Below are 27,832 nucleotides of genomic sequence, written 5' to 3' on the forward strand. Positions count from 1 at the left end.
AATCTCATAGGGAGCGGCACTAATAGGAGGTGTGGCTTTGTTGGAGTAGGTATGGTCTTGTTGGAGGAAGTGTGTCACTGTGAGGGTGGGCTTTGAGGTCTCCTATGCTCAAATTACATTTAGTGTAGACACAATTCACTTCCTGTTACCTGTAGAACATGTAGGTCCCTTCTCCAGCACCATGTCTGCCTGCATGCTGCTGTGTCCTGCCATGATGATAATGGAGTAAACCTCTGAAACTCTAAGCCACCCCAATTAAACGTTTTCCTTTATAAGAGTTGCCAAAGCCATGGTGTCTCTTCACAGCAATCGAAACCCTAAGATAGCTAGCTAGTGTCTCAGAGCATCCGAGAGTCTCCAAAGAGCTGGTTCTGCGGCAGCTCTGATGGGCCACTGAAGATGGCGATGGTTCCTCATGCATGCACTGAGCACTGGGCACGCCTGTGCCGGGCTAAGACTTTTATAAATGCATCACACTCCTTACAGCTGTCTTACTAGGCCCAGGCCCAGAACGTGCATTCTACCACTGAGCTACGCCCCAGACCCTAGGCACTGTTACCACCCTCATTCTCAAAAGAAGAACTCAAATGTTAGACTGGCAGGCACAGCCAAGGTCACAAAGGGCAGAACAAAGGGTTCAAACTCAGCCAGGCTAGTCTCTTCCAGGGCCAAGCATGAGGACTCTGCTCTCTGGCACATGGCAGCTTGTAAGCGGTGGCTGAGGAGGCCCAGGTGCAGCCTATGCAGGATGAGGAGGAGGCAGAGAGGAGGTCCCGCCCAGGCCTCTGAGTGCTACTTCACACCTACTGTTTGTTATCTATTTTTGTTGTTGTTGTTTGGTTGGTTGGTTTTGGTGGAGGTATGTCTACCTTCATGCCAGTGTAGCGGTGGAGCTGTAAGGAGGCAGGAAGGGAGTTGTTCACACTCACCTACAATCACCCAGCGGCTCTTGACAGCTGCCCATAAGACCCAGTGGTGCAAAAGCTCTTGCAGCTGGGCGAGGAGCTGGCCCCTGCTGTTCCCGTCGGGGGCGGGTTGCAGACCCTCACAGGGCACAGACACCAGCGACACGTCTCCCAGCTCTAGAGACACTGCCAGGCAGAGTGGTAGCCAGTCAAAGTCTGGGCCTCAACCTGCTCTAGCCCACACCTGCACTGGGGAAGGCCACATGCTGGGCAGGGTCCCCACAGGCCATCTGGCCTGGCTCCCTTGGGACCAGCCTATCTTTGAATGTCCCTGTGGAGGCCAGCCCCAGTCAGGCTGGCCAGCTCTTACCTGGCTCATCCTCGACATTCAGCAAGGGGATGTCATCATCCAGGTAGGGTAGGGGGCCCTGGGCAGGGCCACCCCCAGCACGCTCTGGAGCTGCAAACAGGTCCCCAGGGAAATGCAAGGAGCTCTTGCGGCCGCACTTCTGGTGGCAGCTATGGAGGGCAGTGGACAGGCATGAGGCTAGGAGTCGCGGCCCCCAGAGAGGATGGCGCACGGTCCGGACATCGCATGAGCCCAGGCAGCACACAGCTGCTCCTGCCTCTCAGGAAAGGTACCACTGACAAGCCAGTGCTGAATTCCTTCTGAAGCAAGCCATCTACCCTCAGCTGTCACTCTTCCTCTGGGGACACAAAGGGTCACAGCAGGTGGGAAAGCTGCCCTATGATAACCTATGCCCTAGGTAAGGTTCCTCATTTGCATAAAAGGCACAGTAGGAGGACACAGGTCCTTGGGTTCTTGAGGGGAATGGTGGTTAAAGACGTGCATGAGTATGCCCAGCTCCTGTTCACATGACCACAAACTGACGCTAGACGGCAGCTGCTCTTTCCCTGTTCCCGCCTAGCCTAGGACTGAGCACACAGAAGAAGCCCAGAGGGTTTGGAAAGAGAGGCAGGGTCTTGTGGCTTCTCAGGGTGTGAAGGGTGCAGGCCACTCACCTGCTCTGGCAGGAACTTTCCAGAGGGGCCATGTAGAGGCTCCAGAGGCCCAGGGCTGCAGGCATGGTGAAGAGCACAGCCAGCCAGCAGCAGGTCACAATCAGAGACATGAACAAGCCGAAGTCATGCACAGCTGGGATCTGCAGCCAGGACGCATGGAGAAGAGGACGGTGGTCAGGTTTGGCTGTCTCCATGGCCAGAGGCAACCAGAAAGCTGCGTCTGTCCAGGCTGAAGTAGGAACAGTTTGGCTGCAGGACAGCGGCACTGGGACTGGAGGATGCCAGAAACCAGGAGCTCTGCTGGACACAGCAGCAGAGGAAGAACTTGCTCCACCTGAGGGCGCTGAGGGCGGAGGCTCTGGTCTACCCACAGCCAGCTGGGAACAGCACCTGACCCAGAGTAAACCTCTGGTAGTGGCCATTACCCAAGTTAAGACACACCCCTCAAAACCAGGCTGCAGGTTGGTGAGGACGAAGGGAAGGTTGGTACCCAACAGTGGAAGCAGGAGACAGGAGCCCCCGAAATCTCACAGGGACCTGTCCAAGGCTGTGGTGACTGGAGGAAACCCTCACCAATCAGCAGGCAGACCTGAAGTTTGTGAAACCACCTCACCACCTGCTCATTTCAGCTCCAGAATAGTCCACTGAGGAACTGAGGCCCAGAGAGGTTTACATGAGCTGTGGGGCCACATCACAAAGTCTCTAAAAGATATGCTCCTATGTACACAGAGCCCACTCCGGAATATGGGAGTGAGAGTGGGGTGGGGAGAGGAGGGGAGAGAAGAGAGAAGAGAAAAGAGAGGGAGACAGACAGACAGACCGACTGTACAAGAGATCAAAATGGGGCATGCAGTGGCAGGGAGAACGAGCTCAGGTGGGGGCGGGGAGTCTGTATTGGGGTCACCATTTACCAGCTGTGTGCCCCTGAGAGTCACTTTACCTTTCTGGGCCCTGGTTTCTGCACTAGGAAAACAGAGATGGTGACTGTACTTTTTTTGTCTTGGGTTGTAAAGATCAGATGGTAAAGAACTTCAGAAAATGCCCGTTTCCCCAGGGCTGCGGCGGAGTGCCTATTCACGGGCACCAATAACTAACTGCACTGCGGTAACCGTCCCACTTGTTGGTTTGGGAATGGGTCGTTAGTCACAGAAATGGACGGCAGAGTCACACAAGGGCCTTGAGATGAAGGTGCTGGGACCAGGGGTGTGTGGACGGATGGGAAGCCAGGACAGGGACTTCAGGGCAGGCTTCCCACCTGGGAGAAGACGTTGGCTGCATAGGCAGCGGCAGTGGTCAGCGAGGTGAAGAAGGTGGCCTTGCCTGCCGTCTGGATGGTGTGGATCATCCTCAGTTGGGGGTCTTCCAGGTGGGTGGCCTGGCGGTAGGTGTTGATGAACACAAAGACATCATCCACACCTGCAGGAGGGAGGCCCAGCCAGAGGGCAGCTCAACTCAGGCCCCACTTCTGTGTGCCTGAGGTCAGGTGCAGGACAGTCTGGCAGCTCAGCTCTGGCCTCTCTGACTGGCTCCAGACTCCTTGGCCTCACCCAATGTCTCCAAGCCCCACCCACTAAGTCTCCAAGCCCTACCCACTGTGACGGAGCATCGCCTACCATGTTCCTTGGCCCCACTCACTGTCTCCAAGCCACATCCATCATGCTTCCTGGTCCCACCCACCCCTCTTCCAAAACTTAGTCATCTTCCCACCACCCTCACTGTCACCCAGAATACCGTCTAGGGAAGGGGCAGAGTTCTCAGGTGGGAGTCCTCTGCCATGGGTGGGAGATAACTTACCAATGCCCACAATCACAAAGGCAGCCACTCCATTGAGGATGCCCAAGTACTGGATGCCAAAGACCACATGGTAGAGGAAGAGTGCCACCAGGCAGCTGAGACCGATGCTGGCAATCCCGAAGAAGGACAGGAACACTGGGCAGGGGGAGGAGCAGAAGGGTCACGGGAGGGCCCTCACGGAACACAGACCCCCTTCGGCAACCCTGACCTCAGCCCCTCATCCTGGGCCCCCTGCACCACCCTGTCTGCTCCCAGCCAGGTGTAGGGACAATTTGCAGAATTTGAAGCCCTTCATTCCCAGAGAAGGGGCTGGGCAGGAGGCCTGTGTGGCAGATGAACCATCTGAGGTCAGGCTGCCTACAGGACCTCTTCCAGACAACCTTACACACAAGGAGAGAATTGTGAGTGTTTTATATTGTGTGTCACCTGAGGAGATTAGAGGTTCTGCTCTGCAGGACCTCTGTCTGGTTCACCACTGGATCCTGATGAGTCAGAACATTGGGCATATATCTAGTGCCCAACTAATATTTGCTGTGTGAGTGATTGCATGCCTTGTCCAGTTTTCTACCTCTGCTCATTTGGGCAAGAGCACATGCCTACTGTATACATGTAGCAGTAAGAGGCAGCTAGTACATGTAAAGAGCTGGGGGTGGTAGGGAGATAAGTTGTGGGCAAAAGGGCAGCTGACGTGGTATATAGAGTAGGCTCTTGAATAATCAAGAACAGTCTAAAAATGTCCCAGATGCCCCTACACAAAGTTGTCATGGTGTCCGAGCACCATTTGGCCCAGCGCTGACAAACTGGATTTGAGGCTATTCCGGTACCCTTGAACAGGTTGGTGCATGCTGCGGGGAGAGAAGGCACTGGTTTACACGAGCCTTCTGGGATGCCGTACCTGAGCAGGAAGTGAGGATGTAGACCAGGGCAGCGATGCAGCTGCTGCTGATGAAGGCGAGGAGCATGTCGTTATTGAAAGTCCTGCGCACCTCATAGTCGAAGAGGTCCGTCCCCCCATAGAGGACCTGGACTTTGCTGGGGGAGGGAGGCCGAGGGGAAAGGAGACACAAGAAGGGGATTGAAGATGACTGTGGACACTTGAGAGCCGGGGCTGTGCCCTTCATCAGTGGCTCTTTACCTTGGCTGCTCGTTAAAATTACTTCAGCTTCCAAAAGTCCTGACATCTAGGCCGGATGCCAAGCAAATTAAATTGTAATTTCTTGGGTGGAGCTGAATCAAGTGTTTTTTTCCCCCAAATCTCCCAGGTGATTCAACGTGCAGCTGAGGTTGAGATCTACCATTCCACACAGATAATAATCAGTGACAATCAGCTCCTATGTAACCTTCCAGTTCTCAACGGTCCACAGCAGAATCTAAAGTCAATCAAACCGGCTCCAGATAATCCCGTTTTACACCGCTGTTCAGTGTGTGCTCACTACAAGTCATTTTCCAAAGGAAAACCAACCAGGGTGATCAAACTGTTTTCTCCCGTGTGGATGTGCCTGTGGTATGTATATGCCTGTTCACACACGTGTGTGTGTGTGTGTGTGTGTGTGTGTGTGTGTGCGCGCGCGCGTGTGTGTGCAGGTGCATTTGCATCTGTGCGGGTGTGGAAACCCCGTGGTGATGTAGAAATTCTTCCTGGACCGCTCTCTGCCATATTCATTGAGGCAGAGTTTTCAACGGGACCCAGAGTTCTCTAACACCGCTAGTCTGGCTAGCCAGATTGCTCTGGGGATCCATCTCAACTTTACAAGCTTTAGAATTACAGGTAGGCTGTCACGGCCACCCGGCATTTATGTGGGTTCTGGGGATCCGAGCTCCGGTCCTCACACTCAGGCAACAAATACTTTAACCACTGAGCAATCTCCCCAATCCCAAACTATATTTTATTTATTTATTTTTATTTTCATGAGACAGAGTCTCACTATGTATCATCCCTGGATGGCTAGGAGGGGCTATGTATAAAGCTAGACTTGAATTCACAGAAGTCTATCTACTCCTGCTTCGTGAATATTGGAATTAAAGGTACATCACCATCCCCAGCCATCCCCAACTATATATATATTTTTTCCCAGAGCTGAGGACTGAACCCAGGGCCTTGCGATTGCCAGGCAAGCGCTCTACCACTGAGCTAAATCCCCAACCCCCCAACTATATTTTTAAGATTTATTTTTATTTTATTTGTGTGTGTGTGTTTCTGTGTGTGCGCTATGTATATGTGAGTACCCACAGAGGCTCAAGGAAGGCATCAGATCCCCTGGACCTGGAATTACAGGTGATTGTGAGCAGTCTGATGTGCATGCCGGCACCTGAGCCTGAGTCATCTCAAAGAGTACTACATGCTCTTAACCATTGAGCAATCTCTCCGGCACCCAAACCGCTTTAAAATGCAACCAAGAGTGATGTTTCCAGCATCGACAGAGCAGCAGTTGACATCTGGACTGGCCTTACCACTGCAACCACAAAAACAGGAGAAAAAAAGGGCTAGAGAGATGGCTGAGAGGTTAAGAGCACTTGTGCTCTTACAGAGAACCTGGGTTTGATTTCCAGTACCCACATGGTGGCTCACAACCATCCACAACCCCAGTTACGGGGGCTCCAACAAGCACTCACAAGGTGCACCATCTATACACAGGTAAAACATCCATGCACATGAAATAAAAACAAATCAATCTAAAAATAAACTTAAATTATGAGAAAACACATGAAATGGGACTCTGGATACCAGACCACAGAGAAATGTGATGTAGATGTAACCGTCTTATTAAATAAGAAACACAGAGCCAATGCAAAGATGAAAGCCAAAGAGGTCAGAGCAATAAAGAGCTAAAAACCTTACCCTTCACTGTCGCTGTTGTTGTACCTCTCCGAAAGAGAGCTACTTCCTGTGTGTTTGTCTTTATATAGAGTTTCTGTTCTGTCTTCTCATTGGTTGTAAACCCAACCACATGACCTCCTCGTCACTGCCTGTCTGTACAGACCTCCAGGTCTCTATGGTTGGTATTGAGATTAAAGGCGTGTGTCTCCAATGCTGGCTGTACCCTTGAACACACAGAGATCTACCTAGCTCTGCCTACCAAGTGCTGGGATTAAAGGCGTGCACCACCACCGCCATGCTTTTGCTATGGCTCTAATAGCTCTGACCCCCGGGCAACTTTATTTATTAACATTCAAATAAAATCACATTTCAGTACAAATAAAATATCACCATACTGTGATCCTCTGAGATAAAAAATAAAGTAGGCGCTGTGGTTTCCAGGGCTGAGGCCTCGACAGCGCTGCTGTACTGAGAACAGCCTCTCTGATCAGCTACTAGATTCTCAAGGAGCCGGAAACTTCCTCAAACAATGGAAACCGTGAACCTGTTGATCCAAGAAGCTTGAACCAAGAGCTCCAAAGACCAAACAACTAAATGGACAACAATGCACATCCCAACTGAACCACTCCGACACTCTCGTCAAGGGAAAAACTGACAGAGGGAAAGGACATGTGGCATACCGTAGAAGAAAGAGAAGAGCCACGGCAGATTTCTAGTCAGAAATGATGAAAGTCAGAAAACGGCCGAGCAGCATCCCCAGACACTCCGGGGAATCCCAACCCAGAATTCTATACCCAGCAAAAATACATTTCAAAAGCAAAGGCAAAATCAAAAAAACTCCGTCAGATACACAGACTGGAATTACCTCTGGTACACCCACATTACTGAAGATGCTGAGGGGGGCCCCTCAGGCAGAAGGGGATGAGAGAGTGCAGGAAGGAGGATCTACACTGAGGAGAAACTGCACTGTAAATGGAAATGTCACGAGTAAGAAATGCAGCGTTTTCGTTATCTCTGTAAAAGAAAAACTGGCCGCTTAAAAATAATAGGGTTGTGTGGGGTTCATGCCACACAGAACGTGGTCCACAGTGTATAGAGGCCACTGGAAGCACAGAAGGCTGTGACTATGACATAGTACCATCTCAAAGACATACTGTGATATTTAAGGAGGTATACTACAAATCCTAAAGTAGTCACTAAGAGTTACGGCTGAAAAAAAAATAAGATTAAAATAAAAGCATAAGAAATAATTTATCCAGAAGAAATAAAAACTTCCCCATTCCATCTATTCAGCACTAGGTTCTGATGATGTTAGCCAGTGCAATCAGACAAGAAAACGAGAAATAAAATTCATCTCTATTGGAAAAGAAGATGTAGCTCTGCTTCATCAGTATAACACAAGCTTATCTGTGTGGAAAATAAACCTAAAAAAACAAGCAGCAACAACAAAAACCCTAAGTTTACACACGAAGGACACTATAAATTTAAAGTATAAATTAACAGCCGGAGAATAAATTTTAAAATTGTATTATCATAGGAACACGAAAACAGGAGCTGCTTAGAGAGAAAATGAAAAATGACATTAGACATACCATGTTCACAGGTCCAAAGATGCAGTGTTTGAAGGTGTCAATCACACACAAGAGCCCAGTAGACTTTTCTCTCTCCTGGCACTTGGGATTGGACCTAGGGCTTTATACTTGCTAAGCACATTCTCTACCTCTGACCTACAGCCCCAGCTATTTTTAATTTATTTTTTTTTTAAATCTGAGGCAGAGTCTAGCTAAATTATCCAGGCTGTACTTGAACACACTCTGCCACACAGGCTGAACCGTCATTCTCCTGTCTCAGGATGCATCTCAGTGGTAGAGTGCTTGCCTAGCATGTGCAACACCCTGGGCTCAACCCCTAGCACTGAGGGAAAAACAAACAAACAAACAAACAAACCTTGGTATGAAGCTATGATAATCATGACTGTGTAGTTCTAAAGTGCAGCCCCATGGACTAGAAGAGAAGGTCCAAAAACAGACACACACGTAGACAGTAAATTTGTGTCCAAGGTACAAAGGCAATTCAACAAATGACACCAAGATAACCAGATTCCCATGTAAAAATAATAAACCTCAATCTATATCTTGTTCCATGCTCAAAGGTGAACTCAAAATGAATGTCATAGTATGAAATGGAAAACTCAATAAAAAACGGCACAAGTGGACAGTGGTTAGCATAGAAACTCACATTTGGTTAAAGCACAGAGAATAAACATTTGTAGAGTGCCCTTCCTTCCTTCCTTCCTTCCTTCCTTCCTTCCTTCCTTCCTTCCTTCCTTTCTTCCTTCCTCCTTTCCTTTCTTCCTTTCTTTCCCTCCTTCCCTTCTTCCCTTCCTCCCTCCCTCCCTCCTCCCATCCTTTCTAAATTAAGAACCGTTTTAAATGGCACCATCTATATGTACTGGTTTATTTTTTATGTATCTATATGTACTGGTTTATTTTTGTCAGCCTGACACACTAGAGTCAGAGGGATCCTCGATTGAGGAAATTCTCTATCAGATTGCCCTATATGCAAGTCCGTGGGGTGTTTCCTTGATTGTTGGTGCAGAAGGGTCCAGTGTGGTGGTCTTGGGAGGTACAAAAAAAGTAGCTGAATGTGAGCCTGAGAGCAACTCAGTAAGCTGTGTTCCTCCATGGCCTCTGCTTCAGTTCCTGCATCCAGTTTCTTGGGCTCCCTCCATGGCGGACTGCCACTTGGAAGAGAAAGATCCAGCAAACCCTTTCCTCCCCATGTTGGTCAGGGTTGCTGTTTATCACAGTGACAGAGGGGCAAATGAGAACCCCACAGCAAGTGTTAGTGGGGATGTGGGAGAACTGGGGCAAATGAGAACCCCACAGCAAGTGTTGGTGGGAATGTGGGAGAACTGGGGCAAATGAGAACCCCACAGCAAGTGTTAGTGGGGATGTGGGAGAACTGGGGCAAATGAGAACCCCACAGCAAGTGTTGGCAGGGATGTGGGAGAACTGGGGCAAATGAGAACCCCACAGCAAGTATTAGCGGGGATGTGGGAGAACTGGAATTCTCACACACCACTGGTGGAAACAAAGTGGTACAACCAATTTGGAAAACTCTGGAAGTCCCTTAAGTTAAACATATGCCCACCATTATTGCTCAGTCATTTTACTATGAGGCTTTTCTCCAAGGCAAAAAGGTTTTGTCCCTACAAAGACTTATACACTAACACTCACTGGGGCTTTATCTGTAATGATTAAACCTGGAAGCAATACAAACACCAATGAGTGAACAGACGAACAAAATATGATCTCCATACAATGGAATACTATTCCATGTTCAACAATAAACTGTTCAAACACGGTAAAACATGGGTACAACTCAAATTAGCTAGAAGGAATGAATGAGTCCCATCAAAAGAGAACCTAGAATACCACGTATACAAAATTCTAGAAAAAGAATGTCTATATATGATGGTAGAAGCAGAAAGTGGGGGCTGGAGATATGGCTCAGCAGTTAAAAGCACAGCCTGCTCTAGCAGAGGACCTGGGTTCAAATCCCAGCACCCGCTAGACAGCTGGCTGTTGTCCAGTTTCAGGGAGTCTGATGCCCCTTTCTGGCCTCTTAGAGCACTGCATGCATGTTTAAATACAGGCATTTAAATACAGGCAGGCAAATGCTCATACTCATAAAATTATATAAAACAAACAAACAAACAAAAAACAGAAAGTGATTGCTAGGGTTGGGGCTGGGAAGCAGCTTGGAAGCAGGATGCAGGATGAGATGGTTTGGGGCTGGGAAGCAGCTTGGAAGCAGGATGCAGGATAAGATGGTTGTCAGTGGACATAAGGAAACGTACTGGGAAATTCGCAATCTTGACAGTAGATGTGTCAAGACTAAAATGTAAGTATATGCAGTTGGTTGTGTGCCAATTACACTTCAACAATTTTTTTTTAATTTCCTTAGCCTCACACATAATAGCCAAGAAGAAAAGATCTCTGGCTTTCTTATTTTGATGAATTAGATACTTTTTCTTTGAGTAAAAAAAGCTGAAAGTTAAATCAGTCATTTACTGTATCTACATAAATTTATACAGCATTTACAGAGTGTCTTATGGGGAAGGGAGCTGGAGAGATGGTTAAGAGCTCTTGCTGCTCCTGCAGAGGACCTGGGTTCCATTTCTAGCACTCACTTGGTGGCACAACAAACACATAGCACACACAAATGCATATAGGCAACACACATAACACACACAAATGCATATAGGCAACACACACATAACACACACAAATGCATATAGGCAACACACATAACACACACAAATGCATATAGGCAACACACATAACACACACAAATGCATATAGGCAACACACACATAAAGTAAAAATAAATGAACCTTTAAAAAATAAACAAATTAAAAGGAAAGGGAAAACAGTCATTTTAAGAGAGCAACAATGGACAGGCAAGATGGCTTAGTGGGTAAAGGAGCTTGCTGCCAAGCCTGACAACATGAGTTCTGGAACCCATATACGTGGAAGAAGAGAACAAATTCTTGCAAGTTGTCCTCTGGCTTCCACATGCACATAGTGGCACGCATGTGCCCACACATGTACACATACAAAATAAATGAACAAGCATAATAAAAATTGTAATAAACTAATGGAGCAACAAGGAAGATTTGCAGCTGACTTCTCTCCAGAAATGATGGAAGCCATGAGACAATGGAATGACATCTTTAAAATAGTGAATAAACACAGCTGCCAGTTTGGAACACCACACAAGTGAAATAGATTAGAAAAATAAAAGTAAAATAAAGATATTCTTCAGGCAAACAAAACAGGGGTCACCACCAGCAAACCTGCACTTGGAGAATACGAAAAAGAGTTCTTCAGACACAAGGAAAGTGGTCCCAGAGAAAGCAGGAAACCACAGAAAGTAATGAGGAGCAACAGGAAAGGTAAACATGAAGATAAACGGAAATGAACAGGTTCTGGAAGACAGAATGGGCTGTGGTGTTTAAAATGTATATACAATTAAAACGCACACAACAAAACCACAGAGGATGAAGAACGGTAAATGCCACAGGCTGGTGCCATCAACGAAGCCATAAAAGTGACGATTCATGTAATTCTGTGTTAAGTCAAGGTGTGTTTTCCTCTTGAGTCACCAACAATATAACAATAAAAAGGATTTTGTGAATCTGAAAGAAGGCATTACAATCAAGTCCTTGGGGCCTGGCTGTCACTTCCTCCTAGGAAGTGCCAGGGCAAGGCCTTGAACTTAGCAGGTGAACATTTCAGCAGAGGTAACTTTTGCTATCTGAAGTGCCCTCCACAGCCAGCTCCTCTCAGCTGCCTTCCTTGAGGTACCTCATCCATCCATATCCATCCATCATCCATCCATCCATCCATCCATCCATCCATCCATCCATCAACCACCCATCCATCCATCCATCTACCTATCATCCATCCATCCACCTATCATCCATCCATCTATCCACCACCTACCCATCCATCTATCCACCTATCATCCATCCATCCACCTATCATCCATCCATCCATCATCCATCCATCAACCATCCATCCATCCACCTATCATCCATCCATCCATCATTTATCCATCCATCATCCATCCATCCATCCACCTACCATCCATCCATCCATCATTTATCCATCCATCATCCATCCATCATCCATCCATCCATCCATCAACCATCCATCCATCATCCACCCACTCATTCATTCTGTAGACTAATCTTTACCAAGTGCTTCCAGGGACCTTGTTGGGGCTAGGCTTATAGAAGTGAGCCAGAAACAAGCCCATCTCCAAACCAGATTTTCCTTAAACATGTGTGTATGTGGAGGGGGGTGGGTGGTATATGTGCATACTATGGTGTGTGCATGGAGTTCAGAAGAAAACTTGTGTGAGTCAGCTCTCTCTTTCTACCATACTGGTTCCAGGGACCTGACTCAGGTCATCAGGCTTGGTTGCAGGCTCCAGTGAGCCATCTTGCTGACCTCTTAAATGTGTGTGTGTGTGTGTGTGTGTGTGTGTGTGTGTGTGTGTGTGTGTGCGTGCATGTGTGTCTGCCTGCATGTGCACATGTGTATGCTCTGGTGCATGTGTGTGCAGAGAACAGAGGTCAGAGATCAACCTTGAGTGTCTTCCTGTTATTTTCCACCTTTTAAAAAGATACATTTTTTTTTATCTATGTGCATGTGTGTGTTTGTGTTTGTGAGCATGATTGCAAGTAACCACAGGGGCCAGAAAAGGACAGTGAATCTCCTGCAGCTGCAGTTACTGTAGTTGTGAGCCGCCTGATGTGGGTTCTGGAAACGGATGTCCTCTGGAAGAGCAGCAAGTGCTCTCCACCACCGAGCCCTGCCCAGTCTTGTTTTTTTGAGACAGACTCTCAACCTAGAGTTCACCAATTTGTCTAGGCTGGCCAGCCAGTGAGCTCTAGGGATTCTCCCTGACTCCAGGCCTCTCCAGCACTGGGATCACAGATGCACACCATTACACCTGGTTGTTCTAACATGGGTTTTGGGGATTGAACTCAGGTCCTTGTACTCACATGGCAAGCACTTCGCCAAGTGACCCATCTCCCCAGCCTCCACTTCCTTAAGCTGTACACTGCACACGAATCCCCCCCGGAAATGCCACAGGTCTGAGAGATGGCTTGTGAGCCTGCAGTTCTAACAGTCCTACTGCTGGGATTATACCGGGGTTTTATGTGGGTTCTAAGGATCTGAACTCGGACCTTCATGCCTGCATGGCAAAGCACTTTACTAACTGAACCAATCTCCCCAGGCCTAGCTCACTTCCTCTTCTTTAAAAAAAGTATTTATTTTATATGTATGAGTCTTGCCTGTGTGTATGTACATGCACCATGCACATGCCATATGCCTGCAGAAGCCAGAAGAGGACGTAGGAACCCCTGAAATTGTAATTACAGATGGCTGCGAGCTACCACAGAGGTGCTGAGAGCCGAGCCCAGGTCTTCTGCAAGAGCAGCGGGGTGCTCTTATCTACCAAACCACCTCTCCAGTCCTGCTCTCCTTTCCTCTTAATGACCACAGTAATAGGAACCACTGCCTCATCTTACAAATAGGGAGACTCAGGCCAGAGAAATGAAGCGATTTTGCCCACTGACTCCTTGGATATTAGAGGCAGAAAGGAACTGCTTTTCGGGCTAGTCATACCAAGCCCTCCAGAACAAGAGTTCTGGAATTGTCTCCCTCCCTCAAAGCTGTCATGTCTACTAACCATTAGCACCAGTCAAGAAAAGAGGTCATTCAGAGGAACCAGACCATGTACCTAACTCTGCTCACATTTGGGGATAAAGACTTCCTGGGGTTAAGGCTGTGAGGAAAGAGATTTGGAGCATAGGAGTTACCCTGTTACCTACTACACACAGGTGCAGAGGCAGGCACACAAGGTGTGGAGCTGGACTTCCTACCTAGTAGACTGCTTGGCTAGCATGGCCACGTAGGTGACCACAAAGCTCTGAAACTTGGCCCTCTGTTCCTCCCAGCGATCGTCCACTGAGTAGTAGCTGGGGAGCGGCGCTCCAAACAGGATCTCGCTGCGCAGGAGGGAGCTCTTCAGATTATCCACCGAGAGGCCTTCATCGACGTACCAGTAGAACTCGGGGTGAGTCATGGCCAGCTCTAGGGAGCCTGCAGGGACAGGGAAATCCGAAGAGCTCAGTGCACTGCTTCCACCAGCACCCCCCCCCCCCCCACACACACACACACTACAACATCTGGGACAGATGCATGACTTGGAGAGTCTACAGCTTCCCAAGTATGACCCTCCTTTGCCTGAGCAGGCAGTTCCCACTAGGTTTGTGCTTTGATTCCAGTTTGAACCCCACCTAATTCCAAGGCTCAGTCTGTAATCCTGTAACTCCATCTGCTAAAGCCCTACCCTACCTGTGCCCTCCCTCCCTCCAAAGTTCTACCATCTAGCACTGTCCCATCCTTCCTCAAGCCCCACCCCAAGATACCTTAAATCTCATGCTCCTTTTTGTCCTGGGTAGTTTTTTAGTTTGTTTTTGGTCAACTTGACACAAGCTAATGTTATCTGGGAAGAGGAACCTTAACTGAGAAAACACCTCTATCAGATTGATTGTAGGCAAACCTGTGGGAACATTTTCTTGATTGTTAATTGACAGAAGAGAACCCAGCCACCGGGGCCGGTGCTAATCTTGGGTAGGTGGTCCTAGGGTGTTAAAGAAAACTGAGCAAGCAAGCCAGTAAGCAGCGGCCTTCCATGACCTCTGCTTCAGTTCCTGCCTCTAGTTCCTGCCTCGAGTTCCTGCCCTGACTTCCTTCGATGATGCGGAAATACAAGATGAAATAAACCCCTTGCTCTCTAAGTTGCTTTTGGTCACAGTGCTTTAATCACAGCAGTGGAAACCCAATTAAGATACACTGCCTCCCAGGCTCTCTCTAACCAACCCCACTCGCAAGTCTCTCTCCACGCTTTCTCTCTCTGGACTCAACCTAACTCCCAAAGTCCCACAATCCCAGTGGGCATTCTATTCTGTCGCATTCTCTCCCTCTCCCTCTTCATATCCAATCCCAGCTGCACATCCCATTGGCACCTTGCCCTCTGCCCTCGCCCAAGCTCAGCATAGTCCCTTGCTGCTCACCCCGGATATCCGCCAAGTCCTGGCCCATGCCGTCGTAGTAGATCTTGCCGCCCCTCTCGGTGGGAAAGAAGTAAGTCATGAGCGAGCTGGGCGGGGAGCAGTAGGAATAGGAGCCGAGAGGCAGGTCCTTGAGCACCTCATGCGGCTTCCAGCAGAACTCCCGGAAGCCCGGGTGGTCCATGATCTTTCTCTCGATCTCGTGGATCGTGACCAAGCGCTCGCTGGTGAAAATGTTGCGCTCCGCGTCTCCCCGCGCCAGGAAGATGAGCTCGATGCGCCAGTGCGCGTGCGTCTGGGTGTTGGCGCTCACATAGGTGCGCGAGTAATCCCAGCGCGAGGCGCCCCGACGGGCTCGGCTCTGATTGGCTACCTGGTCCGTCGGGGGCGGGGCCTGGCGTCGAGGTCGCTCACTCGGAATGGCTGCTAATCTCTGAGTGGCAGGGGTGACCCTGGGAGCTGAGCGAGGGGTCCGGGATGCCTGTCGCGAGTGATTCCCCAGGTGCAGCTGCTGCAGCTGTTCTGAGATGAGGCGCTGCAGCGTTTCGGAGGTGAAGTCCGCCAAGTCCCGCCTGTTGCGCCCCCAAGATCCAAACTGGGACTTGAGGGCCAAGGCCAGAGCGTCAAAGCGTTGTGACGCCTCATGGTTGCGGATTTCGAAGGCATTGTAGGAGATGTCGATGTCCAAGGGCGGGTAGTAGAGAAACATGAAGGCGGACAGCACCATGGGGATGCTGCAACCGAGGAACAGCACCAGACCTGCGCAGCATGGGTTGGTGAAGGCCCAGCCCAGGGTGCTCCAGAACCCTGAGGCTGGGGGCCGGGAGGGCAGCGTCCAGCGTCGCCAGTAGCCCTGTGCTCCGGAGGGCAGCCCTGGCCCAGAGACACCTCTGCAGGCCTCGCCCAAGGTCTCCTCTTCCTGCTGTTCCTCTTCTAGCCACACATCCTGCAGCAGGGGGTCATCCTCCGAGTCCATAGCCTAGGGGAAAAGGATGGGTCAACAGCCTTGAGAGGGGAGGCTTCACCCAGCCTGGGTACCACAAGCAGACGCCAGTTGCACCGTGGGATTGAATCATGTGCTCACTAGGCTCTATGGTACCAAAGCACATGTGCACCTAACCAGGAAAAACACATTATTCTTTCCCATCACACCCAGCAAGATGATCTTGGCTTTCAAGACCGGAAAAAAAAAAAAAAAGGAGAACAGGGGTTGGCGATACGGTATCCGCTGCTCTTGCAGAGGACCCGGGTTCAGTTCCCAGCACTCTCATGGCATCTCACAACTGCCTGTAGCTCCAGTTGCAGCGGATCTGAATCTAAGGGGCACCAGGCACGCATGTATGCACATGCATACGTACAGACAAAAGAGCCACATGCACAAAAATACAAAAAAAAAAAGGATCTGTAAGCCAATTGCAACAGAAAAGACTTTTTTTTTTTTTTTCTGGTGTGTAAAGGCCAGCCAAGACTTCTGGCTACATGTGATGTTTCAATTTTTGCTGCGTTCTCTGTCCAACTTCAGAACTCAAGGCCAATGTAAGATGTGGCTCCATAGCAACTACTTGTGTATAATGAGCAACTGTAAGGTACCTTCGCAGTTTGTCAGAGTAGAAGGAGAGAAAAATGATCTCTGGAATCAGACAGGCCCTGGTTTGGGTCCTAGCAACTGGAACATTGGTAAGACTTGGAGCCACCCTGAAATTCCGAGTTACCACCTATAAAATGAAGGGAGCCGCTCCTGTCTCAAAGGAGTGTGGGGTCAGAGGTGGAAGTACTTTGCAGTCTGTGTAATATGGTAAATATCGTCTGTCAGGCAATCACATTCCTTTGTTCCCCCTTGGAGAGTGTAAAGTTCTCAATCATTGACCGGGGGACTGTGCCAAGACTAGGTGTCTGCCACAGAGCCCTCAGTATATCCCACCCCTCCCTGAACACTGCAGCTGCAGCCACTGTCTGTCAGGCTTAGACCACTTAATATGCAGCTCCAGCAAACGGCAGCCCTCTGAGCACGGGCAGGGGCTAGGCATCTCTCAGAGATGTGAGGATTCCCACGGGGTGGCCCAGAGGCCACCTTCAGTGTCTCTGGGATGGAGGGAGACTCCTGATCCAGATAGACATCAGGTAGAGGGAAGAGGCAGCGGGGCTGAGGATGCCCCCTTTCCCACTGGCATTCTCTGGAGCATTCTGCTTCAATTAGCTGGTCAACCCGGGAGGAAGAGAATGCTGTCAGTCCAGAGCAAGTAAGGAAGAGGGAGGAGGAGAGGACTAAAGCAATAGAACCATGAGGAGAGCGAGGTAAGAGAGTGGAATAATGGGAGGTGGGTTGGAGGAGAGACGGATGCAATAGAGAGAATGACTGAGGGGACCCTCTGGGTCCAAGACTTGAAAGAAGGAAAAAGCAAGAGAATGACCCCTTAACGGGGAACAAAGAGAAAAGATGTACCCAGTTCTCTTCCTCCTTCCTTCCCCCTCCCCCCTACTGCCTTTGTATTACATTCTATTCTCTCCCCTCCCCCACCTTGTGTAGGTGTGCATATACTCATCCACAGTCTTGTGCATATGGCATTCAGAGGACAGCCTGGTGGAAGTCAGCCCTCCCCTTCCGACATGTGTGTTGCAGAGATTGAACTCAGCTCTTGGGCTTGCCTTTACCTCCTGAACCATCTTGCCAACACACTTTCTGTGTGTATTTATGTCAGCGTGTGTGAGTTTATGTGCATCATGTGTGTGCAAATGCCCACAGAGGTCAAATGGCATTGGAATCTGGAACTCAAGTGACAGGCAGTCGTGCGCTCCTGATGTGGGTGCTGGGAACTGAACCCAGATCCTCTCAAGAGCAGGAAGAGCTCTTTACCACTGAGCCATCTCTCTAGTTCCGCCCGTGTGGTTTTTGACATGGGGTCTCATGTAACTTAGGCTTGTCTCAAACTCTCTATATAGCTGTGGATGACCTTGAACTCCTGATCTTCCTGCTTCTACCTCTAAAGTGCTGGAATGCCAGTCATGAACTACCATGCCTGCCTGGCTGATGCAACCAGTTTCAAGGCTAATCTTGCTGGGACTCAAAGTCATATCCAAAGCAAAATCCCACTTTTATAATCAGAGGGTGTGGTGGGGAAGGAATCTCATATGTATTTTAAATATAACCCATTAAGAATGACTCTCGCTGTTTGAGAAGATTATGGATGATTTTTATTTTCTCTTTTATGCTTGTCTGTTTCCAAATTTTCTGCAATGATCAAGTATAGCCTTACTTTTAGAATCAGAAATAAATGCTATTTAAAAATAGCGTGTGTGGGCTGAGCGGTGGTGACGCATGTCTTTAATCCCAGCACTCGGGAGGCAGAGGCAGGCGGAACTCTATGAGTTTGAGGCCAGTCTGGGCTACAGAGTGAGTTCCAGGAAAGGTGCAAAGCTACACAGAGAAACCCTGTCTCAAAAAACAAAAAAGAAGAAGAAGAAGAAGAAGAAGAAGAAGAAGAAGAAGAAGAAGAAGAAGAAGAAGAAGAAGAAGCAGCGCGTGCGTGTGTGTGTGTGTGTGTGTGTGTGTGTAGTCACATGTGTATTTTTACAGCTGTCTTTACCTCTTTGAAGAGTCATGATAATGTGCACGGGGTGGGGTAGAGGGAGAGTGCTGGCCTCCAAGAAGCAAATCAAGGAGAGTGGGCACAGGATACAGTAGGAAAGTGCAACACTGGCTTGGGGAGAAAGGAGTATGGACACTCCCAGTCCCTTGAGACAGAAAGAGCAGTCTTGAAAGGAAAGGGAAGTAAATCACAGCACATAAAACCCTAGCAAAGGGAACTGTGGATGTGGCTCAGTTATAGAGAGCTTGCCTAGCACTCTCAAATCCTCTGCTTCCATCCCCAGCATCCATAAACCACAGACCTCTATTATACACCTCTAATCCCAGCACTCAGGAGATGCAGGCTGGAAGATGGGGAGTTTAAAGGTTATCCTCAGTTCCACTGCAAATTTGAGACCAGCTTCGGCTGTATAAAAATCATGTCTCAAAAAACAACAAAATATATCACATACAACACTTCCATTGCACACACGGGAAAACTGAGACCCGGTGAGCAGAGTTGCGACACCCAAGGTCATTCTAGCAGTGGTGAGGCTGGGGTTCTTGCCTGGAAGTTTTCTATTTTGCCACCAGATTCTAGGGTCATTTTTTTCGGCAGCCCCAGGGGACGAGCAGGTCTGGAGATGATAGGCATATCCAAAATAGAGAAGCTGTGTTTAAAGTCTACAAGGCAAGGACCTATGGTGGGAAGTGGTGTGGACACCAGTCTGGACCCCCACTTATCCTCACACAGCACCCAGGCTGGAGGTCCAAGCCAAAGCTCTCTGTTTACAACTTCCCTCCTTCTAGCCAGGGATGACAGACCCCTTCCTCCTTCATTCCCTCATCCCAGCCAGACTATTAAAATGTAATCAAAAACTCACATTAGACATGCAGATTCTACTTAAAATACATATATGTATATATCTAATTTAACGGCAATTAGAAGGTAATCAGCTTTTTCTCCCTGACTGGGTGTGTTTTGCTTCCTTGGTTCAGCCCTGGTCCATGAACAGCTCAGAGCCCTTAGCATCCCTCACTTTCGGCTTGAGAGATTTGGGCAGAAGTTCAAACTGAGATATTTTGAGTTAAGTAGTTCCACTCTGCTGCTGTGTTAGAGTGAGAACACTGTGTCTCTCCTGTTTGTGAGTCTGCCTCTCCCACGAGTCCAGAGAAGGAAGCAAAGAGGTCACAGACACTCCTAGGTATCACTGTCCTCAGTTTTGGTCCAGCCTTCTCGATGCTCCCACCACATGCCTGTTGCCCAGCATCCCCAACCCTTTCCAGTGAGCTGAACTCTCCGTTCCAAACTAGGAGACTGGTGACAGCTTAACACTCGAAGGGGCAAAATCACACACACGGGGTGAAGGCAAAGCCCAGAGAGCCTAGCTGGAATCTCCGACAGTCGTTAAGATAATTATAGCATCATAATTAGTTCTGCATCCACTGTGCCACCAGGATTTTTCATCCATCTTCCATTGGCCTAGCACCAGCCTTGCAGCAGAGGCATGTGAGCAGCCCCATTTTACAGAAGAAAAAAATTCACAAAGAGCATTGATATCTCTATATATCCAGTGGCTCTGTTTCACTAGAGACTCTAGTACAAGGGGGGCAAGGAGCAGAGAGAAAGTGGGGTTGATGCAGAGAGCCCAACCATAGCAACTAGATATTAGGACAGTTCCAGAATTTTCTCCCAAGAAACCCGGGTCCTAGGCTGGAGATGTAGCTCAGCAGGAGGGTGTTTGCCTAGCCTGTGTAAGGCCCTGCTTCAAACCCAGTAGCAGAAAAAAAAAATCCAGATCCTAGCTGGGGAATCCCCCAGACCTCTAGATGAAGGCAGGTGGTACTTCTCAGAGCCCTTCATCCTTCCTCCAGCAAGACCCACTTAGATCTCTGCTCATCCCTGGGGGCAAGCTGCCTGTGCCCAGTTGAGGTAGACGCCTAGATTTCCCAAGAGGATGTGCTCCCAGGAAGCTCCAGTCTGTTGGCTCAGAGGGATCTGGACTTACTGATTAGGAGCCTAGGTGGGGCTGTGGTAAGCCTGCCCAACTCCCTCGTTTCTCAGAGAAGGGCAGGCTGCTGAGATGGAGCAGATGAAGCACGGCTGTCCTCCCAGGCTGACAGCTGGTGAGGAAACTGGGCGCTGACTCGTAAACCCAACAGCTCAATATATATCGGGCAAACGAGGTTTGCTCTGGGCAGGATATCAGCCAGGGTACTGTCCCATAATCCCCAGAGAAACCTCACCATCATGGCCTAGAAGCTGCTGTTTGTTCTGCCATTCTGTGGATTCCCTCTGGTGGGCTCAGTGGGACAGGATTGGTCCCCCTGGCAACAAGAGGTTATCAGAGACTTGAAAGAACCATAGCCTGATTCCAGGGGCGAAGCGTAAGCTGAGCAGCATAGACTGTGTAGTTAGATAGACCTGGGTTCAAATCCTGGCACTGCCACTAGCTGGGTGTTTGGGGCAGGAATGTTTCTCCCTCAATGAAATGGTGAGAGGCTTACCATCAGCTGGGCCCTACTATGTGGCCAGCACACACTGTGTTTTTTTAAAAATTACATTTGTTCATGTATTGTGTGTGTGCATACAAAGGTATGTGAGGAGGTCAGAGCACACCTTGTCAGAGTTAGTGCCTTCTTCTTATCATGGGGGTCCTAGGGCTCGAAGTCAGGTTGTCAGGCGTGGAGGCAAGTGTCTTTAGTTGCTGAGCCATCTCACTGGCCCTGCTCTTCTAATATATGCCGTTTCTCATCTGCCCTCAGCTCACAAGGCAGCCAGCTGCCTGCAGGGTAGGGTTGGATTGAGTTCCTGCAGGCTGGAGGCAGAGGTCATCCTTTTAGCCACCCTGTTTGGCTGCGAAGGGACTCCACCCACTGGTCTCTCCTCCTCACCCCTTTTCCTCCTCTCTTACCTACCTGTGCAGCTCAGGCCTCTCCCCAGACCCATCAATCAACCCAGACTCTGGAGCCCTGAAAGCAGCCTCGGCGTCACAGAGAATAAGACAATGAAAGCTTAATGTAACCAGCAGCATGAATAGAAAACGGAAATTAGAACACTCTCCCAGGCATTCCTGGCGGGAGGGTCAGAAGGTTCCAGAAACCCCACTCTGTCACCCCTTCCCATCACATCCTGGCCACTGCCTGGAATGCCATGTGGGGCTCTGGAGAGTGGGACCCCTGGGGCTCAGCAGTCTCTGCAGTTCCCCAGCCCCTAGAAGATTGGTTAATAAAAAAGAGAAAGAGCCCACAATGGAGGGTGAGTAACCAGGGCTATAAAAGCCAAATTGGATTCCTTCCTGGCTGATGAGCTCAGGGCTCCTCTCTCTCAAAGACCCGATTAGCAAATATGTAAAACCACTCTTGTTTCCCTGGTTCCAGGCAGCTCCTCCTGGAGCTTACTCAGGGGCCAGGGAGATGAAGGAAGCAGTGATGGGCACCTGCGGCAGCAGACGGCCAGAGGAGGGTCCTTGCGTGCCACAGACCTGCTGTGTGACCTAGAACGATTCATCTACCATCTCTAGGCCCGCAGCTCCCCAGACAGTGAGGGGGAAGAGTTGTCTTAATGTAAGGGGGGCAGTGGAAAGGGAACTGAGTGCTGGGGGAGGTCTGCCCCTACCCTGATCACAAGCTACTGTGTAATGGGGCAGGGGGAGTTGGCACTCAAGGTCAATGCAATATCATCACACTGTGTAGCACAGACAGCCGAATAGCCAGTAGCTATGTGCTGGGTGCCCTGGGCTTCCCCGAGACACAACACAGCAGGTGGCCACTTTACAGTGCTAGTTCTGGGAAAGGCCTCAGATACACCCAGACCCCACCCATGAGCCAAAGCATGTGGCAACACTCTTCAGGGCCAAAGACCTCTCAGAGAGAAGAGGCTGGAGGGGATAGAGAAGCTGTAAGATAAGCAGGAACCTAAAGGAGGGTGCTCCAGCTTTGGGGGAGCGCTGTGACGGGTTCTGGGTGGGAAGGAAATGAGATCTCTAGGGCAGAGGCCCTCTCCTTGAGAACTTGGGGCTGCTGACTCTCAGGTTTATAAAGCACAAAGGAGATCAGTACCAGATGAGAGGGTCGGGGGGATGGCAGAGGCCACCCAGCCCCATGTACCCGAGCCAGAGTCATTTTCTGCACATCCTTGATCTTCTCAACCTAGGGGACTCGGACACTGCGGCTCTGCAGCAGCTTCCGGCTTGCAGACCATTTGGTATCGTGTTTTCTACCCCGAGGAATGATTTCCAATTTGCAAAGCAGAAAACGGCATCTTTTAAAGGTCTACAGGGGCTCATTTGAGCCTGAACTTCTCACTGTTAGGTTTTACTTGAGTTTGACATATTTGAAAATGCTGGGCTCTAAAATCAGCCCTCCTGACCCTCACTGGTGTATGCATTCACATGCATACACTGTAGTCTGGCTGGTGTGCACACTCAGCGTCTACCCCTGAGTCATTCTAGAGACAGTTTAGGCCAAGCCCCGGCTGGGACAGCAGGACAGTGGGGCCCCAGGAAAGGGGTGAATGAAAATTTCAACCTTGGAGATGGACACCCTGCTTTGCATTGAGGGTGTTCAGATGAATTCTCCTTTCTGTGCCCAAGTCAATGGCTTTCCCCCATGATTGCTGATTGACAGTTTTGGCATCCATGGAGGAAGTATGGTCAATGCTGGAGGAGAGTCTAGTATTCCTCCTTACTTGAGATTGGCTCAGAGCCCACAGCAGGCCAGGAGTCTGGCACTGCTCTGGTCCCCAGCCCATGATGATACCACAGTCTATTGAGACAGGCAGGAGCGGGTCAGAGCTGAGCAGCTAGGACTGAGGGCTCTGGGTGGAGAATGAGCCCACCCTCAACTCTGCAATTTCCATCATAAAAATACTGGGGAGATTCAGGGCCCCAGGGTTAAGAGATCTGGAGAGACCCACTAAGGCCACCTGGTCCCTCCTCCAGCACCCATCCCTCCTGTTTACACCGAGATATCACCATCCCTGTCTCCTATCTGCACTTTCGTCAAATGGGAGGGCTGAATCCAATGAGCTTCAAAGAACCCAGTTCTGTCTTCCAGAGTCTCCAAAGGGCCAGGATGTAGAAGGTAACAGAAAAGATGGAGCTAGCTGGGAAGGGGGCTACTGATTCCCTGAGATCTTGGGGTCGTGCCATCTCTTAGTGTTTTGCCCTCCTAGATAGATTCACAGGGGCCAGGGGAATCCCATAACTGAGGGTCCTTCAGAATGGGGTGGAGCAGGAGATAGAGTGAGAAAATGAGACTCATAGGATCAGATCATCTCTCCCTGTCCTGAGCCAATGGTATTGCAGGCCCCACATCACCACAGGGCAAGGAGAGCTATGAGGAGGGAGTCTAGGCATGTTTTGATGGAGGACAGCAGAGGGAGAAGCAATTCATTTGGTCTTCTGGGCAGGGGAGGGTGGCAGGCAAACTAAACTGATTCTTATTCAAATGCTGCCCCTGGCTAAATTGGCAGTGGTAGGAAAACAGCTGCTCCTCACCCCACAGTGGTGAGCCCTGCCACGATCCTAGACTTGGACTTAGCTTCATCTACCGTACATCCCTCCAGGAGAGGAATTTGTTAGGGTCTCTAATCCAGAATCAAAGAGAGGAATTTGTTAGGGTCTCTAATCCAGAGCCAAAGATCCCTCCCCAGGCTTCCCAGACTCAGAAACCTCCTCCAGTAACAGGGCAACTCTTCCTGGAGCAAGGGAAGTTCTTTAAAGACGAGGAGAGGGACATAGGCCCTTCCATTTGTACCTGGGGCCTGGCTCTGCCAAATCAAAGTCCTATTTACCAAAGTCCATCAGTTCCATCCATCCATCATCCATGCATCCATGCATCCATCCATCCATCTGTCCATCCATCTATCCATGCAGTCACCTCTCCAGCATCCATGAATGTGTGCATTCATCCATCATCTATCTACCCAGCCATGCTTGCATCTACCCACCCATTCATCCATGCATGCATGCATCTATGTAGACAGCCATCCATCCATCCATCCATCCATCCATCCATCCATCCATCCATCCACCTAACTATCCATGCATTCACCTATCCATGCATGCATAAATTCATCCACTTATTCATCCATCCATCCCATGCATTCATCCATCTATCTATCCACCCATCAATGTATGTATCCACCCACCCACTCATCTACCCATGCATTCATCCATTCATCCATGCATCAACCCACCCACCTACTTATCCACACAGGCATGAAACCATCCATGTACCCATTCATCCATGCATCCATACCACCTTATTGGTACTTTCTATATAAAAGGACTGTTATTTTGTGAAATCATCCTAGTCTTGACTTTGTGATGCCTGAAATTCTTCTTCCCAAAGGATACATGAACCTTTTCACCCTAGATCCATTCTCAAGCTCACAGATGCCCAAGAATATCTCTCGACTCTGACATGTCCCTGCTTATTGCAGATTCCAGCTCTGTTACTTTGGATGGTCTGCCCCAATCCTCTGTCAGACCTGCTAAGGCAATCCGACTGCCTTGCAGGTAGCATGCAGCAGCTACTACTGCAGTGCTTGCCCCCAGCCAGACCAGAAGGGTTGCATCTGGTGGCTGATGCTTTTCTAAAGCCTAATTTTTTTCTGGCTTAATTTCTCTCAGGTCTGGATTGCTGGCAAGAACCAAAACCAGTATTCTATTTTTGTGAAACTGCACAACAAAGTTTTCAAACCAGGAAAGGCTTTTCAACCAGGAATCCTCAGATGCTACTATATCTAGAGGGACCTAGGACCCAACTATATCTATGAGGGATGGAAAGGGGGAACCATCTAGATAAAAGCCAGAGGATGTCCTGTCAGTTGGCCACATCTGGACATCTGGAAAGTGATCTTTTTGGCTGCTTGGCAATCAGGACTGAAAATGGCCAGTCTACATCCAGAGCCAGATATACAAACTACCCGGATCACTGAGGATCACAGAAGGTACTTCTGCAATGATGTCAGCAAAGGCCAAGCTGTGGACTTCGTCCTCACATAGTGGTCTGTCATCAGCTTGCCTGGGTTCGAATCCTGTCTCTGCTGTTTCCAACTTCACCTCTCTGTGCTTCCCATTTCTCACCCTTATGATGGACATAGTAAATGCCACCTATTACCAGATGAGCATGAGGACAAAATCTACAGAATGTAGCCTGAGTAGCAAACATTCAAAGTATGCTGCTTAGGACTGGAGAGATGGCTCAACAGTTAGGAGCACTTGTTCTTGCCAAGGACCAGCAGCCACATGGTGGCTCACAAATGTCCATAACTCCAGTTCCCGGGTATCCGATGACCTCTTCTGACCTCTGTGGGCACTAGGTACAGATGTGGTTCACATATATACATGCAAACAAAATACTCATGCATAGCTGGGCGGTGGTGGTGCACGTCTTTAATCCCACCACTCAGGAGGCAGAGACAGGAAGATCTCTGTGAGTTCGAGGCCAGCCTGGTCTACAGAGTGAGTTCCAGGAATGTCAAGGCTACACAGAGAAACCCTGTCTCAAAAAAAACAAAAACAAAAACAAAAACAAGCAAAACATCACTCATACACATAAATAAAAATTTAAAATCTCAAAGTATGCTGCCTGTTTTTGGAGACAACCTTTCCACTGGGGTGACCACTCTGCAGCTTGACCCCAGCAAGGCTCATAAGAAACCCCTCATGATAGTACCAAGGTCAGGACTTGGAAAGTGATGAAAACACTACTTCCCAGGACCCCAGCATCCCAATTTAGCATCATCTTATCTTTCTGTCCTTGAACTCCATGTAAGCTACCTTCCTAAGTCAGGAAAGTCACCACCTCTCCTTCAGGACAGGACTGGCTGCCCATCACCAATCATGTTTCCTTTCTTACTGACCTAGTGACATACTTGTGCTGGATGTCAGGACCAGATATCAGCTGGGAAGAACCAGCCCTATGGTGCCTCCTACCACAGCCACCAAGGCAGAAAATTAAGTAGCATGCCTAGTTATAGCATCCACCCAAACTTTCTCCCTGATCTGGAGAAGACCACTTGCTTGGATCAGGTCCTTAGTCCCAGAAAATACCTGGTCCCTTTTCTGTTTCAGGTGGGAACACAAGAGAGCCATCTTTCCTCACCCATTACCTTTACTCTCAAGGCAGCAGGAGTCAGGGTGGGGTAGGGGACTCCATGGTACTACAAGGATAGAGCTAGATCTTTCCATTTCTGAATTCCCAGTGCCTACATACCGTGGGGCTGTGCCGGCAGATGCTTAGCATTGTGGGGGATTAAAAAAACCTTTTCCAGGAGGCTTAAGGCTCTGATACTGTCTCCTAGGACACCTCTCTCTGTAGGGACCCGGATGGCGCAGGCTGGAATCAAAACCCGTACAGATCTTTCCATTGTCCCTACCTCCTAGTTCCCAATACATTGAGACCTGAGCCTGTCACCAATGCAACTCCAAACTTCCCCGGTCCCCAGGTTGGCTCCCTCAGAGAAAAGCATTAAAAGGAGGAAGTGGGATGTCAGAACCCAGAACACATGGGGCCACCATGCCATGACTCCCCCTCTAGTGGCTACTTGACCTGGAGTTTAAGGTAAAATGTTCCTACCCCGACACTCCAGTGATATCCTCCAGCAGCTGGTTCCAGATGCTGCCCTGGGTTTCTTCCTTCCAGGGACTGGCAGCAACACAGGAGCCACCGGTGCCAGCAATCGTGACAAGGCTGGAGAGGTGTCATATAAATAGCCCGGGGCTGCCCAGTGGCTCCACCTTCCTCCTGGCTCTGGTCCCAAACCTTCCCTTTCCTCACCCTCGCAGTGAACCTGCTAGCAGGGACTCTGCTGGACCCCATCTGCTCCTTAACTAGCTGTGTGACCTTGGGCAAGTGACTCAACCTCTCTAGCCTCACCTGCTTCCTTCTGTTGTGAAATGGAACAAGAATACCTGTCTTTAAGGTGGTTGTGAGGATTAAAATATAAAGGACATTGGGTACCATGCCTGACAGGCTATGTATCTTAGTTATTGGTCACGGTAGACCTGGGGTAGGACAGAGGTTCAGACTGATGTCAATGGGGACACAGAGATGGCTTG

At 49.3% G+C, this 27,832-nt stretch overlaps 1 protein-coding gene across 4 annotated transcripts in view; it reads right to left on the bottom strand.

Annotated features, from left to right (window-relative positions):
* Disp3 (dispatched RND transporter family member 3) overlaps nt 1–27,832 on the bottom strand; it is a 50,021-nt gene that overhangs the window by 15,155 nt on the left and 7,034 nt on the right. For all 4 annotated transcript variants that reach the window (XM_052715890.1, XM_052715889.1, XM_052715887.1 and 1 more), the window contains 8 exons: nt 15,200–16,175; nt 14,003–14,222; nt 4,618–4,754; nt 3,723–3,857; nt 3,184–3,344; nt 1,929–2,068; nt 1,276–1,424; nt 930–1,091 (listed from right to left, as the gene is read on the bottom strand). In XM_052715890.1, the coding sequence (XP_052571850.1) occupies nt 930–1,091; nt 1,276–1,424; nt 1,929–2,068; nt 3,184–3,344; nt 3,723–3,857; nt 4,618–4,754; nt 14,003–14,222; nt 15,200–16,172 (2,077 nt within the window). In that variant the 5' untranslated portion in view covers nt 16,173–16,175. The remainder of the gene's footprint in view (nt 1–929; nt 1,092–1,275; nt 1,425–1,928; nt 2,069–3,183; nt 3,345–3,722; nt 3,858–4,617; nt 4,755–14,002; nt 14,223–15,199; nt 16,176–27,832) is intronic.

This window comes from Peromyscus californicus, unplaced genomic scaffold (assembly GCF_007827085.1).
Source record: "Peromyscus californicus insignis strain IS unplaced genomic scaffold, ASM782708v3 Scaffold_5__1_contigs__length_169319896, whole genome shotgun sequence".
Classification (NCBI taxonomy): Eukaryota; Metazoa; Chordata; class Mammalia; order Rodentia; family Cricetidae; genus Peromyscus; species Peromyscus californicus.